Source organism: Haliaeetus albicilla, chromosome 14, assembly GCF_947461875.1.
Source record: "Haliaeetus albicilla chromosome 14, bHalAlb1.1, whole genome shotgun sequence".
Lineage (NCBI taxonomy): Eukaryota > Metazoa > Chordata > Aves > Accipitriformes > Accipitridae > Haliaeetus > Haliaeetus albicilla.
Genome location: NC_091496.1, coordinates 10,024,212 through 10,044,921, shown reverse-complemented (window position 1 = coordinate 10,044,921; position 20,710 = coordinate 10,024,212). Strand labels below are relative to the sequence as shown.

At 37.9% G+C, this 20,710-nt stretch overlaps 1 protein-coding gene across 5 annotated transcripts in view; it reads right to left on the bottom strand.

Annotated features, from left to right (window-relative positions):
• Positions 1-3,875: 3,875 nt before the first annotated feature.
• Positions 3,876-20,710, bottom strand: part of SEMA3A (semaphorin 3A) — a 332,422-nt gene continuing 315,587 nt past the window's right edge. For all 5 annotated transcript variants that reach the window (XM_069801685.1, XM_069801683.1, XM_069801681.1 and 2 more), the window contains 4 exons: positions 20,150-20,307; positions 15,970-16,037; positions 9,756-9,898; positions 3,876-8,182 (listed from right to left, as the gene is read on the bottom strand). In XM_069801685.1, the coding sequence (XP_069657786.1) occupies positions 7,727-8,182; positions 9,756-9,898; positions 15,970-16,037; positions 20,150-20,307 (825 nt within the window). In that variant the 3' untranslated portion in view covers positions 3,876-7,726. The remainder of the gene's footprint in view (positions 8,183-9,755; positions 9,899-15,969; positions 16,038-20,149; positions 20,308-20,710) is intronic.

The window sequence follows — 20,710 nt, the reverse complement described above, 5'->3', positions numbered from 1 at the left end:
CAGTCACTAAAACAACCACTGACATGGCTAAAGTTGTAATTTTTTTTGTTTGTTTTCAAAACTGAATTCATCACATTTTAGCAATTTTATTTTAGGAACTGTAAAGTCATTGCTCAATTAAAAGTTGATATGTAAAACCTTTAACCTGTAGTGAATTACCTTAGACAAAACTATAAAGCCCTAAAAATAGGGCTTTATAACAGAAGTACTGACAAAACCCTAACAAAAAGAACACCAGTGGCCCTCCTATAATGATAAAATAACAAACAGAAGAGGAAAGTTAAGCCTTCTTCGGAGGAACTTGCACAGTCTGTCTGTTTGTTCTGGTTTATTGAGCTATTCAATGTGGTATTGTTCAGCGAAAGCAGAGTTTATAGGAATGCATTTTTTCTGTGTAGTGCTATAAACCAAGAAAAAAGTGACATGTGAAACTAAAGGGCCTAAGGGACTGGTCATTGCAAAACATAGCTGAAATGTCTGCATTTCTTTTGTCTGCTCTTTTCCTCTCCTGCCCCCAGCCACAGCAAGAAATGTGAAGTTCAAGTCAAGTCATATTCGATATTTACTTGATGTGCTGGATCTAGCAGAATTACCATAGTCTCTTTACCCTTTTTCCATGCAGAAACATGCAGCTTCATTTGCCTCTGCATAAACAATCATAATTCATACTAACACACTTATAAGAAAAGATGACTGTGAAACTCCCACAGAAATGAATATAATATAGCTGTATGAAGCATAAAAGTAATACAGGCTGCAGGCGTACTCCATGATGAGGGGTGTAAAGAGGAGTTTTGTTCCCAGGGCAGATCATCAGATTTAATTTATACCAGGCTGTAAGGTGGAACGGCCTGAAAAAGCATTGGGCCTGTATGTGAAACAAGATTTGTCCCTCAAAACCTGTTCAAAGTGCCTCAAACGTAGCTCAGCTTTACGTGTTAGTGTATTGGCAGACACGGCAGGCTCACGCGTGGTGTGAAGGCCTAGCTCTTTTGTTTCACAAAGTCTTCTTTGCCCAAAGAAAAAGAGTTATAATCCTGTGCACATTAATTCTTAGTAACCATTTAGGTGTACATTTTACCTCTTTATTCAGCATCGACTAAACTGGGTCAATTAAACTAAGCCAGAGTTGTACTGTAGGGGTACAGTTGGTTATTGTGGGCTTTCAGAAGGCAGAGAACTGTCTCTAAATCTGGAAGACAAATAACCTCAGATGACCAAGATCAATTCAGGAAGGACTGTCTGAGCCTCTTTAGCTGCAAACACCAGGCTCCAGCTCACAACCAGAGAGCCTCGGAGCAGTATAGAGCAGTACGGAGCAGGACCTCCCTCACACCTAAAATTTTTTGAGGGTTCTTGTATGCTAGCCTTCATCGCCACATTAGCGTCTGTATTGCTTGCTAAGACCTGCCGCCTCAAAGGGCCGCTCTGATGGGACTTACAAGGATGTTTACTGACCCGCTCTCAGTGCTTGAGTGCACGTGGGGGCCTCAGTATCCCTCCACATCCCTGGGGCCCCAGGGCCCAGGGCTCCACTCCGACCCCTGGGGCCATCAGTGCCTGCCCCAGCGAGACCAGAGGATGGCGTCTCCAGCCCCACCACGGCCCTGCTCGTGGGCTGTGCCAAGCCTGGCCCACCCGCGGCCTGCCTGCCAGTCCCCATGGCCGGGGAGGTGCCTGAAGCCCAGGGCCGGGGCTGGCCTGGCAGGGGAGGACAGGCCCCGGCTGCCGGGCCCTGCCCTCACAGCCCTGGGAGCCCTCACTGCCCCCGGCCCAGGAAGCTGCCGTCCCTCGCCATTCCCTGACAGACATCTTCTTGCGCTGTACCTCATAGTTCAGCTATAATGAAGACATGCTTTGTCCTGCCCACCGAGGCCTGATGTTACCCCTGTTGATGAGAACAGAACATTCTTAGGTCTAGAACTAACAGATGTGGCAGGAGTGGGCTGTATGCTAGTTTGGCTGGAGTGCACGGACACACAGCGGCTCGGGGAGGGTGGCTCATCAGAAACAGGGTTCCCCATGTGTGTTGAAGAAGACACTAGCCTTCAACAAGGACTGTAGCAACTATATAATGACCTTTCCGGGTTAAAATTGAGGCAAGAGGAGCCCCATTTCCTAAAGGGGTGAAAAACTACTATGAAAGAAAAGGAAGTTGCTTTCTTAACCTAAGTGAAACTTTTTCAGTATGGAATTGCTTCGCTAGAGCTTTGGGATTTAGCTCAGATCATCCTGACGTTCTACAAAATGTCAACCTTTGATAAATTCCAGGACAAAAAAGTCCCAAACAAGGCCTGTTCTCCACGGTTTTTCTATGAAGCGCCTCCAACCTTTCACATGAGTATTTATGGGGAGCAAAGAAACTGGCTGGTTCACTAATACTCTGATCTACTTGTATCCTGTTACTGAGCATTCTGGGGAGAATAGTCCTTTTGTTTTAGGCTTTGGAAAAAGCCATCATAACTTTGCCTCCCATTAAATCTATGTTTGATGGGGAGCTCAGTGAATGTGACCTGTAAGGAAACAGAATAGTGTGTTTCAGTCTTCACAAAGGAAACATTTATAACAATTTATAGCTGAGGCCGCCAAACGTGTTCTTCAGAGATGCACTAGAATTACTTGTAGAGCCTCAAATACTTTAGGGAAAAGGGGATTTCATCTCAGTGAAAGCTGGATGTTTAAATGTGTGTGTGTATATATATATATATACACACACATATATATATGTATCAACAAACTAGCATTAAACCCCAAATATTTCTTCTTTCTTCCCACTCAGTGTCAATGAAGGTTGTCCCTAGGCATTGTACATTCCTGGCAATGCAGCAAAGTAGTAACAGAAGACGATCAATTTAGCTGTGCTCTGCAAAGAGTTCTAGCAAAGGACACAGCATGGCTACATCCAGAAACAAGGGTCTTCCCTTGTGAGTATTTATAATCCATGCACTGGACAGACAAAAAAAAAAAAATTACTCTGGTCTTTCAGTTAGTGGATTCATGGCTTGCCGTATCCATTCTGTCCTTGTATTTGCAGAAATCTTTTGTATCCCACTGAGTTGCCTGGCTGCTGCTGAGGGCTTATTTTCATTTTCAGAAGACAGTAGTAACCATAAAATATCCTTACAACATCCTTTTGAACGGGACATCTCTATCCTTTCTTTACAGGAAGGAACATGGGCAAAGCTGAATGGATTAGTGATGATTAAGCACTACTGGTTGTTTCTTAAATTCTGTATGTGCCAAATGGAAATAATGATACCTTCTTTTCTCCACTTCTTGTCTAGTATATTTAAACTTCATGCTTTCCAGGGCAGCATTTGTCTCATTAGCTGTTTGCACAATGTTTAGTGCCATGGCACATTACTTTTAGATAGAGCCCCTAGGCACTTCTAAACAGCTGCTAAGTTTACCTAAGGATACAAGGGATGTCGATAACAGACAGAACCTGATTCTACTTGCTGTCTGTGCAAGCCAGTTTCCAAAAAGATGCAGCATAGCTGTACTGAGCCATTAGCACCTCACAGAGTGAATTTCATAAAGTACGGCAACTTGCTAACATTCACATGGCTTCCAGGCTGATTTACAGGTTTGTTCAAGGGCGGGGGGGTGCTGGTGTATGTGTGGCTTTATCTGCACAAGCCCACGCAGTCCTGCCAAAAGATAGGCTGAAGATAAGTTTCTAGCTTTCATTTCAGGCATTATTAGTTTGTAGTCTTCAAAAAGAAACAATAAATGCCATTAATAAAAATAGCAACCCTTCTGGCCTAGTAAACAGAGCTCATATACATTGATAGCATTATATTGACAACCATGCGCTCCATAAGCTCATGAAGGTTACAAGGCACATTTCCATGCAAACAGTCAAGACAGCGAACTTCAAATATTTGGAAGAAATGTTTATTTAACAACTGAATACATGCTAAAAGAAATAATTTACAGCAGCAGTTTCATTACATTTTTTTCTCTCCAGTTTTCTAGTTCCCATCTGAATTGAAGTGACAAATACAGAAGTAGAATTATTTACTACCCAGTGAGGAATGTGCTTAAAGAATAAGCGCATAACTTTGGCACTGATATAGCAAATAAAACACCTTATCACCTGTGTGGCAAAATCCTGCATTTTAGTATTATGCTGAACACACCGAAATGGAGTACCTCTAGATAACAGTACTTTACACTGTACCTCCTTATCTAGTCAAAAATATTTACATCTCTTTTGGCTAACGTGTAGGTAGCAAAAACTGAACTATTAAACACATACCATTGATATTCACTAAATAATACATAAAAAGGATCAGTAAATGCGCATTCACATGCATTTAATTTAATTTCATTTTTTTTACATAGTGACTTTATTGGGTCATGAAGATTTAACTCTATTCTGCAAAGATGCACATTTTCTTAGTTTGATGTTATAGTTTAACATAACCATACACTTTTTAGGAGCCATTGAACAAATTCCCATCTTCAGTGATCCATGCAAGTGCAAAGTGTAGATGAGTAAGAATAAGATTCAATGCATTTTTGTTCCTTGCAATGGGATATCTTAAAACAAATCAAAATAGGTCTTTCTGGTTATAAATGAAATCCGTTGTTTCTCTCCAGCTTAAATACAACTTTTTACTTACTTTTTCTAAAGTCTGTAACTAGAGGTTTAGAGGGTTTTATTGATGATGTACAGAAATACTATTTTTACCTTTACCTTCAAATGTTATGTTGCTTTAAACAATAATGACACAAATGGGGGTATGAATTTTATTGAAGCTGTAGGGCGTCTTTTTATACATAAATTCAATAAGGCCTATGTTCTTTGAAAAAAGTTCATTTGACATCAGTATTAAATGCTACTTTAAATTGACCATAATATGAACCTGAAAATCAAACGTTTCCACTGCTGGCTTGATCTTCTGCCCTCTTATTTCTATAAGCAAATACAAAAACATAAACAAGACTACTCATGTCAGTGAGGGTTGAAGTTTGTAAGATCTGATCATATCAATCACCCAATTAGACTGCAAGTTTATGGTAAAAACATTGCAGCTTCTGTAATTTTGTTCCCACAGGTTATCTTTCTCTGTATAAAAAAACCCATTTCTTAGAATCCTGACTTAATTTAATCTGTTTCTTCTTCAGGCGTGGTGAAAGAGATTGGTTTTGGTATGATTTTTTGCAGCAAGTTGCTATAGAACTGGTTGCTATGAGCATGGTAAAGAAAAAGAAGTTAGATAGCAATTCCATTAATGTGTAAAAAAGGAAACAAAGTCATTTTGAGTCTGTTGAAATCAACCTGTATTTTTCCCACTGAATTCTCTGAGGTTCATTTTTAAACTGTTTTCTTTTGTAACAAAGAGGATTCTAATGACTCAATGGTACACAATAGCCCTACACAAAAGGCTAAAGAGTGTTCTGTGATTACCATTAAATAATTCAGCTGACAACAATGCTCAGAAATTAATCATAAGCTGAGCTGAAAAATTAATACTTCTGTACAGGAAAGCACATAGTTGAACCTATGTTTTAATTCATCCCTATTCAGCACATCATGAAAGCATGGGAATTTAATAGCATACTAAAGTTCACAGGAGTAAAGTTAAACATAAGAGAGATGTAAAGTTGCTTTAAAACTAAATTCCCCAGTGCTTTCCTAAATCATGGCCTTACAGCATTGTCCTGGTCCATTCAATGAATTTTTTGCTAAAGAACTAAATGACAAAAAACCTTACAAGTTCATCCCCTGCAAAACTGGAGTGGGCCATTAATGAAAATCCAATTGCTATGGAGGCAAGAAGCCAAGGTTTCACTATTCAGAAGGATACTTGAATTAGTGAGTGGCAAGGAGACTGGGATGTATTGTGAGAGAAGCTGTCACAGCAGTTGTGTTATATTGTAACTGATAAGGATGATAGTGTAGTGATTGATAAATTAAATAATCTGGAGTGAATAACAACAAAACAGATCAGTCATCAATACAGACACACTTTTATATAAAAGCTCCTTTAGCAAACTAAGGACTTTGTTCTAGTAATTTTCCCCACAATGACATTACTTGAAATTATGTCATTTACGGACTCTACCAAGATAAAATATGGGAGGCTGGAGAAAGATGATCTCAAAAGAACTGGACACCATAGAACTGGGGACCAAAGGCACATCTGTGCTGAGGTGAATAAATCCACTACTTATAACCTTAAACTGACACTTATGGTGCAAGTACATTGTCTGTTTTACCCTGTTGCTCTCCTGTATATAGAATAAGACAGAAGTGCAGGACCAACTTATCTGTTAGTATAAACTAGTCTTAAGCTGAACTTCACCAATTTACTACTGCAGCAGACTTCACCCACAGATAAAACTGTCCCTTAGATCTTAAAACAGAGAGCTGGCTTTGAGGTTACTGTTTACGTGGCCTAGTGCTGGTTCTTTGCATTTGGGTGATCTGGCCCACAGAAAGAATGGAGCACTGAGAATCAGTAGTGTGGACATTTTTCTACCACTGAGCTGGGAACAAAACTCCTTAAACTGAATGTGAGCTTTGCTCATGGATATATGACAGTCTATGAGCCACAGTACTTAAATATTAGCATTCACAAATATTTACTAACCAAGAAAGCAAGAGTGTAATTAGTAGAGGGAATTTTAATGCTATTTACTTTTTTTAATTAAAAAAAAAATATACAACTGAAATTCAATGCTCTCCTCTTCATTGGTTCAATCTATAGCAAGGTATTATACAAGTTGAATCATTTCAAATACCATACTTAGAAAAAAAGAATGCAAAAGACTTCCATGCTATACAGTGACTTTCATGTTAAAATAGCTTAGTTTTAAAATTGTTTTGAAGTTACATGTCATACAGATTACTGAGAGGGGAGGAGGTTAACTGCAGTGTGACTAGCTCCCCTGGAAGGTTTTCCAAACAAAAGAGTAAAGCAGCTCATAATTGGAAGTTGACTTTTTTTCCTCTAAACCAATAATTAGAAAGTACAATATTTCTAAGACAAAATGTCTAATCTATTTTAGAAAAGAGCTAATGTTTGCTGCATATTTTTCATGGTACATTTAAATTATAGTTTTAATAAAATACATCTTTAGATCAAAGCTGAAAGAAGTCATCAGTAGTAGGCCAGTGTACTCCACATTTTTTGTTCTTCCAGATGATGGATGGCTTATGTTGTTCAGATTTCCACAAACAATCTCATTCAGTATTGTTTTTCCTCTTCTAGTACATATAAACAGGAGAACTGGTAGACAAAACAAGAACAAAATCCTTGTGTCCAATCACGTGTTTAGACGTTCATCAGCTTAATGAGTTCATGCAGTTTTATATATAAGTCTAGAAATGGTAGTGCTGATGATGAAAGGTGGGTTTTGTTTTTCTTTAAGATGACAGCATGAAATACAGCATTTTGTTTATATCTCAGGCAAAAGAGAAAGCAAAATTTGCCTGCTGACCACTTGCAGAACTTTTTGAGCAATAAGCTAGGTCCGGGTGAGTTATCATCCTTGAAACTCTGGTCTTTCTGGTCTTAGAATCAGAGCAGAGAGGAAGGACTTACTAGGAAAGTTAGAAATGGATTTTATTTAAACCTGGTGGAAATTGTTTGAACTTTCCACTCTTGTAAACATCCACATAATGCCATGAAAAAGTTCATGAATATTGCATTTTTTTCCAGTTATCTGTCTATACAAGTTTCTACTTGGATGAGGTTCCTAGAGGTAATGTAGCTCAGACACTCCGTGGTGCCCTCTCAAATTCATGGGTCCTCCTGTTCCTACCTTTTTTATTCTCTTGTAGGTGCTTCCACTTATTTGTATTCACCTGCGTATTGGCAGGCCTTTGTCGGCGTTGTTTGCGGTCTCTTTTCCAAACCTGCTCACAGAACTCATCCATTGTGTTGAGATTGGGGTGATTGATTAACTGCATGAAGTCTCTATACCAGATCTTCTGACTGGGGGTCATGCTATTGGTAGCATCCTTGGTCTTGGAGGCATCACCATCTTCTTCTTTATGGAGCAGCTCTTCCAGGTGGTCAGTATCAATTACTTCCAGGGTCACTTTGAGCAAAGTTTGCATGAAGCCATGCTCCACAGCATGACAAAAATAAATACCAGAGTCTCTCCGTTGAAGACTTCGTAGCAATAGGCCCTGTTCTGTCCGGATCATGTGATCATCCACTTTTATCTGTATCAGAAAAAAATAGTAATTTCAATAATTCATCTTTCATATATATGCAACATTATCCTGTAACCATACTAGTTCCTTAGTACTGCTCCCTTCAGCTGGAAAAACTTGGCAAAAAATCCCCTAAACCACATGAATGGAAAACCCCTTGCCAGTCATCTGGAGTTATGGAAGGATCAAATACTCTGGAAAAACTATTGATATACCTCAAAGAGTTTGGGGGATTAAGAATTTACTCCTCAGTCCCCGCTGCTGCTGAACAAAGATCTGTATCAACTCAGTCAGATGGACTTGCTGGTAAGATCACAGAAGATGCAAGCCTACAATTGGCAGAGTCAACATGGATGCATTTGACTATATTACCAAGGTCACATTTATCATTATCTTTTAGTCAAGCCTAAATGTATTCGTGGGAAAGGTTCTCTGTCTTCCTATTGCTCCTTACTACAAATGCCCTTATGCATAGAAGTGGGTTGTGCATAAGCTGAGAATTTATAAAGAAACAATAAGGAATAAATCTCAAAATATTCATATTAAAAAAGCAACTGTCCAAAATACTGTATTTTTTTGGAATTAATTAATAACTAGAATGCACATGTCACTGCAGACAGAGAAGGCACAAACCTGTTTGCTGCTGTCTCCACCAAGAATAAATTCTAAATAATTTACTATTTATGCAAACAAAGCAAACAGCAAAAATATCTAAAGCTGCTAATGTAACTAAGTATTTAGTACATGCTTAAAAAAAAAAAAGCTTCAGAGTGGTTTGGGTATATTTACAAATACTTCAATGAAACAAACAAGTTTTTGTTTCCTAGCTTGATCTCCCTACCTACCAGAGTAGATTATTCTCTTGAACTATGTGTGACCTAGCTTGATAGTAACGTGACTTGAGAACCTGAGTGAGTAATAGCATAAGAAAGTTGGTGACAAGAGAAGCAGAAAAATAAAGTATCAGCTTAGTGTAATGCAAGCAGGGAAGATCAGTCGTTTTGCCTCTATGACTATTGCTTTTGATGAAAAAAATGTACAAGTTTTCATACCCTTGTGCCCACTACTACCCTTGTTCCCAGTTCTTTTTGTCTCTGTCTTATTTGCAGTAAAGTCTTAGAGCATGCAGTACATGGGAAATGCTCCTGTTAGACTATGTTTCAGTCAAACAGTGTAATTAGATGAATGCAGTTAGACCTTTTTTTCAGAGGCAGTTTTACGGTCTTTGTAATATTTCAGTTCAGTACAATCCTTGTATGATGCTCTAGATGGCACTTAGATAGCATGCTAACTTTTTGTATTTCTGAGCTATCTAACGGAAAACCAATGTGTTTTGCAGGGGTCTGACCAGGGAGATGTTATGAATGTTTTTTGATGTTACAGTTTGTAAAACCTGTTAGAAAGCTTATGGGATTTTATGGTGAAAAGAGTAAGAATATGGTGAAGAACAACAGAAATTCTAAAATTCCAGAGAAATTCTGCTAAACCAAAATACAGATGGACATTAATCTGGGAGAGACTCAGGTTCAAGTATATCTTCATAGAGAAGACTAGTTGCATCTCTTTATTGTTTCTACTGTACCTCTTCTTTGCGGTCATCATTTTGCTTCTGGAATTGCCAGTAGACTACAGCGCGCTGAGATTTTGGACTGCACTCAAGAAAAGTGCTGCTATTCTCTACTCCATAGATAATCTTTTCCTCCAGGGTCTGACCACTTGGGTTATCTGTAAAGCAAGAAAAAAAGAAAAAAAATAATTAAAATTACCAGGAAAGAAAAATTTTAATTGCTAAGTGAATTTTTTTAGAAATTGGGCTCCCTTAAGGTGTTTAAAGATAAAAAAATGTTAAAAGAAAAATTTCCTCATATCGGTATGCCATTTGGAAATCTCCATCAACATCTCTATCTTTGTAAGGATCCCTGGTATTTTTTTTATTATTATCTTTGTATTTTAAATCCTAACAGCTGTTAACATCTCAGTATGTGAAGTTAATGAATTTCATTGTGAAATTTTGTGTAAACCTCATTATTATTCATCAAGGAAAACATCTAGGACACAACAAGAATTTTTAATAGCAAACTGTATGCAGTGAGAAAACTCAGGGTGTAGTTGCAGAATGTCTGTAATGATGCCTCCTGGGCTCTATGATCATAATACTTTAGAGCAAAGTAATAAAACATGAGGCTATTTAAAAGTAGTATAATGTGTTTAGATTATATGGCACTGCAGTTTGCTGAAGCTGTTAATGACCAGGAATAATGTTTCTGAGGAAACAATCTTCAATTAATCATTTCCTCTCATACTGATATAATTTATGGAAATGTAATGAGGTTAACAAACCAGACATTATGGGAGGGGAAAAAGAAAGTTAAATAAATTACTTCCTTTTGTAACAACAGCGTTTCAAGATATTCATCAACTCGCTGGAAATATCACATAGCTATAGGACTTATATGGCATTTGATTCTTCTCCAATACCGCAGAGGCTGCAAGGCATCATATTTCAACTCTCCACCTTAGCTCTTTAAAATGCTGTTATGGACTTAAGTGGCAACAGCACAATAATCCTAGAGAGTAGATGGGGACGAAGGGGTTGGTAAGCTATTTAACACTGTGTTGATCTCATGGGGTTTCCTGTCTCTTTGCCATTATTTGTCATTCTTTCCATTTTCCATTTCTGATCTTTAGCACTGGAAATCTTTAAAGAACTTCTTTTGATATGTTTTAACAGGAAAATGATGTCTAATTAAAATCCTCTCAGAGAAATCCTTTGTCAAGTTTTGTTTGCTTTCACGGTGCCTTTATCGTATTGGCCACGTAGTTTAGCAAACACAGGCTGTTTGCTAGATGACTGAGCCAAAGGTAAAAATAAAATTGAGCTCCTGATTTATGTTGATACAGCAATCATATGTCCTTCCATAATGACTTGCAGCCCTGAGAGAGGATGGAAGAAGGGATGGGGGACAGAATAGGAATTGGTGCTTGCCCAGTTCTTAGTAAGGAAACATCAAATGGCCTATTAACACTAAACAAATAAGGAATGGGTTAGCTTGCTTTCCTCTGTTGGATTGTGAACCTTTCCAGCAAGTAAGTGGGGCGCTATATAAACAACTAAGTGAAACAGCTTTTATGACATCTTTCAGAAACCACATCCCTATGAAGAATGTCAGTGCAGCTTTGGGCCAGGAAGATGGGGAGCAATGGGGGAATGAATCAGAAAGCAAAGCAGCAAGAGAAGGGTAAGACAGCTGGAAGAGAATGTAGCCCAGTATACCAGTAGAAAGGTGAGATGGAACATGGGTGAATTTGTGTCAGTGAAACAGAGGAACTGGAAGTATGTGAAGAGACTAACTGAATAGAACTAGAAGTGATTAAGATAAAGATTGGAAATGGAAATGATTGGCTGATAACTCATGGGTCCAGATTCAACATTGTGAATGGCTGACTGATGTACTAACTCTTCTGTTTCAAGTTAGGTGCTCTCATTTAGGAAGAGAATTCACACGGCTGAGCAGACAGCCAAAGATCCTCACATAGTCAACAAGAGACAGTTAGATATCTGAACTGGGACCCACAACAGATAGTGCAGTAGGGCTGCAACATAAGATAGTCAGTGGGAAATGTCCCCTTTTATAGCCTGGGACACACACGTTACTGCTCCAGTGATGTATTTCTGTGAAACAGAGATTTCCAGACTTCCAGTATAAAGGATGGAAACACTCTAGGATGCATGCTCTATTTCAATTCCTCTCTCCCAGGCTCCATGAAATTTGAATCTTGTTTGCAGAATGGCTCAACTTCAACAAGAACAATCCGATAGTCTGGGTGCATGTATTGGAAGCAGAGCTATCAAGTCAATCTCCTAAGCCTAAGTGGACTTTGAGTCCTAATGGCTGATTTAACCAGCAGGTTACTAATTAGGTGGCTTGCAGCATCACTTGACTATATTTTCCTGAACACAACATAGTCCAAGTGAATTATACGTGAGCAGAGCACATGTAACACTGGTCTCATTAGGTCCAAGGAGAGTCTTCTAGACCCTAAATATCAGTACAAAGGACAAAAATAGCTATTTCTTTGGCAGGGATCCTACTGTCTATGAGCAGTAGCATATTTTTAAGTATAGAGAGAAGTTTCTGCTGGAAAACTTAGGTACCTAGGATATCCTTAAGATCACAGAATCATAGAATAATTTGGGTTAGAAGGGACCTTTAAAGGTCATCTAGTCCAATCCCCCTGCAGTAAGCAGGGAAATCTTCAACTAGATGAGGTTGCTCAGAGCCCCGTCCAACCTGACCTTGAATGTTTCCAGGGATGGGCCATCGACCACCTCGCTGGGCAACTTGTGCCAGTGCTCCACCACCCTCACTGTAAAAAATTTCTTCCTTATATCTAGTCTAAATCTACCTTCTTTTAGTTTAAAACCATTACCCCTTGTCCTATCGCAACAGGCGCTGCTAAAAAGTCTCTCCCCATCATTCTTATACACCCCCTTTAGGTACTGGAAGGCTGCTACAAGGTGTCCCTGGAGCCTTCTCGTCTCCAGACTGAACACCACCAACTCTCTCAGCCTGTCCTCATAGGAGAGGTGTTCCATTCCTTTGATCATTTTTAGTTTCTAAGTATTCTTAGTATCTAAGAAGCTAGTCACAAGTTTTCATGGAAGTTACCTTGAAGGTGGGTGCTCTGACACCATTTCAAACTTCTGAGTGTTTTCTTGGATCTGGTCCATGGCATTCTAACATGTTAGAGATCACCATGGAAAGTGGCAGAAGCCGCCTTTAAATTTCCTCACAGCTCCAGAAAACATAGTATGGGTGACAGTCATGCAATGAGGGAGGAAGGATTTAAGGCATCCTTCAAATTCCATTTCCATGATTTAAGGGAGCAGAAAGCAGGTCCAGAAATGTCTATAAAGTTCATGTAATATTGAGCACGTGGAGTGCAGGAAAGTAAGCAGAGTGATGGAATAATCACAGGATCAGAGTGTAGCTCTGGGACTGAGGGAGAAACTGAAGAGACTAGGAGGAAGAATGAAAGTCTGGAAAGTTCAGAAGAGCAGCTGGAGGAATTAGAAAATTATAGAAGTCATGAAGTTGGTTATGAAATTCAACCCAAAATCCTGTCTGAGAGCTGTAATTCCCCAAATGAACCCAACAGCAGTATCAGTTTACTGCCCTGATAAATATCCTTTAAATACATAATTTCTGACATAACCGAAGAAGTATGAAAGGCTAAGTACTTATACCAAAATTGCCTTGCAGATGAACGCATCTCACTATACAGTCAAATTCAGAGTGATTCTTTGAGCTTGCCCTGGGAAATATCACCTAAACAAAGCTGCCCCTTCATTTACAAATTCTTCAAAAAAGAACTTGATTAATTTCTTGATAGCACTAGTATGTTACACTTCAAAAAAAATGTTCTTTAGCTGACACAAAGGTGACCATCCTTTTAGATTTAAGCATTAATGCCTGGCCAAACACCTGTACAGCTAATGATCCTCAGCTCCCTCTAATGTTGTTGAGTAGTCATTTTATACTACTTATACATTTGCACAAAAGGGCAACTGAAAGAGCTACCTAAACCTTATTAAAAGCATTATTGCTTCAGACTGATATCAAAGTAAGTTTCTGCAATGTCTTTAAAAGTGAGATATACGCTAAGAGATTGTTCTTTTTTCTTGTTTCTGTTGGTTCACATGGAGAATCAACTGGCAGTTACTGCAAAGGAATGTGTAGACAAGTAGAAAATGATTGCTGGAGCTTATTTTTGGCTATAGACAAATCCAATTCTTCATCTGTTGTCTAGGAAAATACTGGTCATAACCAAGGAAAAACTCAGCATAAGTTGACATAGGAAGTTTATGGGCCATGCAGCTGTCTCTACAGTGCACAATCATGTATAAATGACAAGTAACTACAGCATAATTTTATAGATTTACAATTCAGAATTAATTTAGAGAAAATTGCACTCAAGAACAATCTAAAATGTTTATTAAGTATTTTGACAGTGCTTCCTTAAAGTCTAGGACCTAGAACTGCATTCCCTCAGTATTTTTTATAAGTTACTGATTCTTCTAATAATGCTGGCTTCATCTCACGATTAAGTAAAATTTTCAGTGATATCTTGTCTCATACTTGCTCTGCTCATTTTGAGAAAGCTGTATTAAAGCTCCTTGTGATAGGTGTGCCATATAATAGCTTTTTCCTGACCTTGAGTTCTCATGACTGTTGTCATGAAAAAACTGCACTGAATCACTTGCCTTTGGACAGAAGATATCTTTTTAGACAAATATGTTTACCATATATGGGAAGATATAAAAAACAAAGTGTTTTGAAATCCTTTTCTTGTCTATGAAGGTAAAGAACAGACCTACAGTTGTATAAAGCACAGCTAGCAAGGGCAAGAGAACGTTAAAAAAAACTGGACATGTGGTAGTCCAGATCATCATTTTATCCATTAGTAAAAAGTTCAGATAATAACAAGACAGAGCTGAGACATGCTTCTGCTGGTAATAAAATCCACGTTTAGTGCCTGGTGAAATTTTCCTATTGGGAAACTGAAAATGTCATCTCAATCCCAATATACAGATGGTCTCATCTGCACTGTATAAGCATTACTAGATATCATACAACTGGAAATTTGTTAACTTTCTACTAGTCCACATTGACTAGTTCAAATCTAAACTAGTTGTGCATTCATGAGTTCTCAAAAAGTGACAACTGCATATTGATCATAGTCTATTCATGCACTTTTCCAAACTGTTTTCCTTTCTGAGTAGCTTGGCTTGAGTCTGACAAAGAAAAAGTAAAAAGAAAAGCCATAGTAATGTTAGCTGCAAATTTCAAGTTATTACAAAGGAAGACAGAGAAAACTATTACTGAAACGTAGGGGTGGTGAATTATAGCTGACACAAAAGTACAACTTTGGACTATTTATCATTCTTGCTATTACAAGGACTAGAAGGATATGAAGGTTTTGAAGTATCTCCATTTTCAGCCACCCTTTCTTTTTTTATCCCAGAAATTTGGCCAGTGGTTTAATTGTTATTATAGATGTACCACAAACATGAGTAATCATTTCTTCCAGCAGAGGGAAGTATTGCCTAAGTGTTCTCTTCACTTACAGCAAAATGAACATTTTTCATTTTCTGAGTGAAGATCTTCTGAAGAGTTTGGCAACAAATTAGTAACTGTGAGAAGTTTATCAGCCAAACAATTCAAGAAAGAAAGATCTGGTCAATAAACTGTGAAAATGAAACAACCAACAAAAAACAAAACCAAAAGATGTCAAAGAAAACCCATGCTGAAAGCACACAGGACAGGCCTGCTGCAAGGAGCATCCTGATCTTAAGGGCTGCTAGAGTGGCACCTACAACAAAGACCATTCCATATTTAGCCAAGGTAGTTAACTGTGTGTTTGGTTATCATCCTATACAAACTATATGAAGCAACATGTACATACTTCTTGCTGTTCTGAAGGAGATACAAATATTTTCTGACATAATATGCCTAGCCTGATGGTATGGTACTATCAGGTAATCAAAGCAGAAAAATTGAAATGCTTAAAACTGTTAACTTGAGGAAAAACAAACAAAAATACCCCTAGCCTTTAGTGTCTGATCCAGGCCATTGTAAGCAATCTAAATTGGGATAATGATGTATTATATTCTCCTTTCCCAGATGTTCAAGACAATTTCACCAACAAATCATTCATGTGCATCCTACTCTTCTCATGCACAGTCTGTAAATTACATACAAATTAGTTGTACTTCAGTCATACCCATAACTCACCATGATGCTGCAGGTCTGAGCAGTGGGTAAGCGGGTCTCCATTTCGGATGTCTTGTCGTCTAGTACGCCTGCAAATATCATATTTGAAAACTGTTAGTGACCTTCACGGTGGTCAGTGTTCACATTTGACATGACTGAAGAGGAACAAATGGAACATACATATAATTATATAGGTCACAAGTGCACCTAAACAACATTCAGAAGGAGATCATATTGTTACTACCATATCCTACGCATTATCACGGTTTGTAGAATCAGCCTTTATTCTTACAGGTAAAATCTTCAGAAGCTGGTAAATACAACATCTCTTGCACTGAGCCTGTAAAGTTTATTTCAACTGTGTTGGCAATATTGATCACAGGCAGCTTCATTACTTGACTCATAGATACAGGGACTGCTAAGGGATTAAAGTATATACAGTACAGTTGAACACGCATCAGAAAATGTGAAGAAGCTACAGCTTTTCTGCAAGTACAGAATACTTTAAGTATCATGGCATCTTTTAGTTAAAATGAAATATTAGCTTTGAAACAATGTCAAAGTGCTGTATTTTCTACAAAATCTAAATTAAAATACATAGATCATTTCAGCAGCTACAGATCTCACCAAAACATTTCTGATAAAACCTTTTCCAAAACTGCTGCAAATGGCTTTGTCTTTAGAATAAACAGAATAAAACACTTTGATAGGAAGATTTTGAAATGTCGTTTATTCCATCCTTTGTAGTTTGAGTCCAGGTTGTAGCTTTTATTGCGTGTCCATTTAATATAGTTTATTCTTTCCCCAGCTTGATTTCCACTGGCTTTTTTGGAAAACATATTGATCTATGCTAAAAAACATTGTATTTCACAGAAGAAAGCTTTTAAATACAGTTTTATTTTGCATTTGTTTTTCTCTCTTTGTCTGCTCCTATTTTAATTTAAATAGCTGACACAAAATTCAACTGAGCCAGAGAAAAGCGTTTCATAAAAAAAAAAGAAAAAAGAAAAAGGCAAACAAAGATGTGTTTCAAGTGTGAGCACTTTACTTTAGGAATCAGAGAAAGCCTGAGGGCTTGCAAAATTAGAGGAGAACAAAGAGGATTAGGCTGCTGAACAATGCTGTGATTTCAGATTATGGCATCCAGCAACGGATATGCAAAAGTCAAGTAGCCTTGTAAAAAGCACTGTTGGTCACTCCCTTGTGACAACAGCCCTCATTTTTAAAAAGCCATTGTTCTGCAATACAGAGACCATCTCTCTTCTGTTCACTGGCCCTGTTTGCAGACTCTCACTACCAGCCCAGCATCAGCACATACTAAGAGTTCTCACAAAGGCACCATCAACTGCACAGCTGACTCCTCTTGGCTGAAAGATTTGAACCATTTTTTTTTTTTTCACTGAAAACTACTGAAATGTTAAAACTGAAATTAGTTATGTGAAGTATGGTAACAGGGTTTTTTGGGGAAAAAACAATTCAGAATATGCATTTTTTATATCTTCCTGAATAAAAACTTATTTAAAATTATCCTAGTGAATTAACATGCTTTAATAAGAAGGAACCTTCTATTGACATAGGATTCAAAAAATGTACTAATCCTAATTTCACATATCATTTTCATATTACTCATTAGCAATGAATAAAAGTACACCAAAACATAAGGAACCATAAAATTTTGTTACTCCTTCCTAAATTTTGAAATGCAGCATATTTATAGGATACTATTTGTAGAAAAGAAGTCTGTGGAACGACTCATATTGCTGTCAATGGAGTTGGGATGAAATGTTTAGTTAGAATCTCAGGAAAACGTCGCACATATCACCGTTGTATCAACATGATGATCTATGAAATATGAACCAGAACACATCTGCATGGGGTAAAGTTAAGTGGTCACGCTACAGGAGCTCTGAACTGTCACTTAGACTTGTAAAATACACAAAGAAAGAAAAGTAAATTAAAATCATGGCTCATAAAAGCTCCTTTTTAAAAAAAGATGGAAAAAACCAAAACAAAACAAAACAAAAAAACAAAACCCCAAACCAACTATTAGTAAAGCATCTGTGCAATTGCCTCAGGACTCAACTTTCCCAATATTTCTGGAGCCTAAAATTACAAGGGTTCGTTATTAGGAAAATGTTGACATTTAAGCTGTTTCCAGCAATGCTGATTTTGCCATACAGGCATTCAAAGCTGGCTTGAGGCAGTGGGTACAGCAGGTACAAGGTAAACAGAGGATCCTCTCCCCCACTAACACAGACCTTTTATTCTGCTGCTGCTGCTGCCAAGGGAAAAAGGGGTGAACCCTGGGGGCTCAGCAGCTTTTTCTGAATGCCTTGTCAGGTTCCCAGCCTCTCAGGACTTACTTTTTCTTTCATAGTGGCCTCAAGAAGTGTAAATTCTGCACCTCAAGGTTTTCCTGTAGCTGTGCAACCCAGTTTAGCCCCAGTAACCCTGCCCCTTAATCCTTGTAAGAGGTCCCAGTCCCTTTACCCCTGATGGCAACAGTGACCCTGGTCTTCTGCTTAGTAAATTGGAGAGACAGATAAGGAAAAGACAAAGAGCCCTATTTCTTCCATCAGTGTAAGCAGATGAACTACAGGATGATATGCTCTATGGGTGTTGAGATGGGCTGGGAGTAGGAATGGGTGCTAATGAAAGCTGAGGAACGATGAGGTTCAGGGCTAAAGATTAGGAGGGAGGTAGCAGAGAAGAGTGATTCAGTGATTCCTGATTTTACTGTCTCCTTCGACTCAGAGGCAGTACTCAACCACACTGACTTCTAACCCTTAAAAATTTCAGACCAAATCAATCTCTTAGACTCCCCTTGAAAACCTCAATGTTCCATCTCCTCTCTTTCCTCCCTCCTACAAAGAAACTGCCATGCTTCCACCACAAATTTGAATTTAGCCCATGCAGCTGAGAAAATTTGACCAGCTCTTCTTTTGGGTTTGGTTCAGTTTCTCCTTTTTAATTCTTTCCTAAAAAATTTCACAAAAAGCTTGTCTCAGATTAACTCTGTTTCCTGGTGCAAAAATAGAACCTGATGTTCCATAAGCAGTTTTTTTCTTTTGTCATCAGTATTTGTTTAGGATACATTGTAATGCAAACCTTGAAATGTTAACGCCCTCCATCTGAAAAGTCTGTGACACAAAGGCTACTTCTCACCCTTTACCACATTTCACCTACTGCAACAACCAATCCAAATCTGGAATTTGGAATCCCCCAATCCTCAATTAAGTATTTGTTATTAATTTTAAACTAACGATAAAGGCTCCTTATGCATGTAAACCCTTGGACTCCTTGTTTCTTTAAAAGTGTGAGATGTTTGGCATATTCGATTTAATGTGAGCACTTTTTAATAATTTTAGTCAATTTATTACAGCATCTCAACACTACCCCCATAGCTGTTCTTATCTGCAAGTGATTACCAATTCAGTTATTCCTAATTTCTACTTCAGTAGCTAAGAACTGTTCAATAACTAGCTTATATACCTTAAGAGAAAGAAATTCAGAGATAAAGGCAGGCAAAGAAAATATTATTTTAAATCTTCAGATCAGGCAACTAGGACTTGTACATTTTTTATAAAAATTATATTTTTCACTTGCAGAGTCTGTCTTCCCTTAACCTTTGCATTGCAAAACCTTCAGCATCAGTGCAGAGTGAATGTGAAATAGTGATTGTTCTGATCCGGTAGCATTTAGACACACATCAACACATACAAGTTATACTTTTGAATAATAACAATAATGTTATATATCACTAAACAATAAATTTCCATTCATGTCCAAACAATCTATAAATATTTTCTTTGAATGAGAATTCATGAAAATGCACAATGATTTACTTGGGCAAGTAGTTCTTTTATTTTAATATCAAGCCCCCTTCTCATGTTAAGAGAAAAGACATTTTTTGTGTTTGCTGTTTATTACTGAATATAAAAGTTATGAATTCATTTCAGAGACAACTCTTTTCTGGATGTTTTCTTACAACAGCTTTTAAAGCCAACCCAAGAAGTAGCAGTGTTCACTTTAAATCAACCAAGACTTCATATTGCTTGTAACTCCCACAATTATGTTTTCTTTGGAAGAGAAAGGGCTCCAGTTAACCATTCCGTGAAAAATCTCCAAAGCCCTCTGGTCATATTGAGACCATCAGTTAAAACAAATAGCAAACCATGCAGACATCTGAAACTGTCCCTACCTCTTAGCAGTGGGGAAGTAACGTGAGCAAGATGAACCATCCCAGGCACAGTAAGGGTCTCTTGCAAGGCAACACTCAGCACATGCTTTTCCATACACATCACAGCGGTGTAAAGGAAGCTGTGAAACTCCAGTGGCTGAGCCAATGTAGAGCTGTTGCTGTTATAAAAGTTACAAAACAAAAAAAGAATTTTAAAAAATTGTAAATTACCATTTTTTTTGCTAGGAAAGCATAAAAAAAGGTTATATAATAATATATTAGGACCGTTACAAATACAATAAAGGATCATGATCCAGATGTACACTAAAGGAATGAGAAGACAAATGTCCTCAGCATAAAAAAAAATCAAATAGGAAAAACTTTGATTTTTTTATGACACTCTAGGTGGCTTCTCCAAACAGTAAGAAAAATTAAGGTACTCTTCCATTTTTTCTTTTGTATTCAGATCCCTGCATTGGGAAAGCGCTATAATCAGTGACAGAACACAATGGAGAATATGCTTTTGAATCTAAAGAAAAATAAAAGCAACTTTAATGTAAATTTCCTATATAGGACTGATTT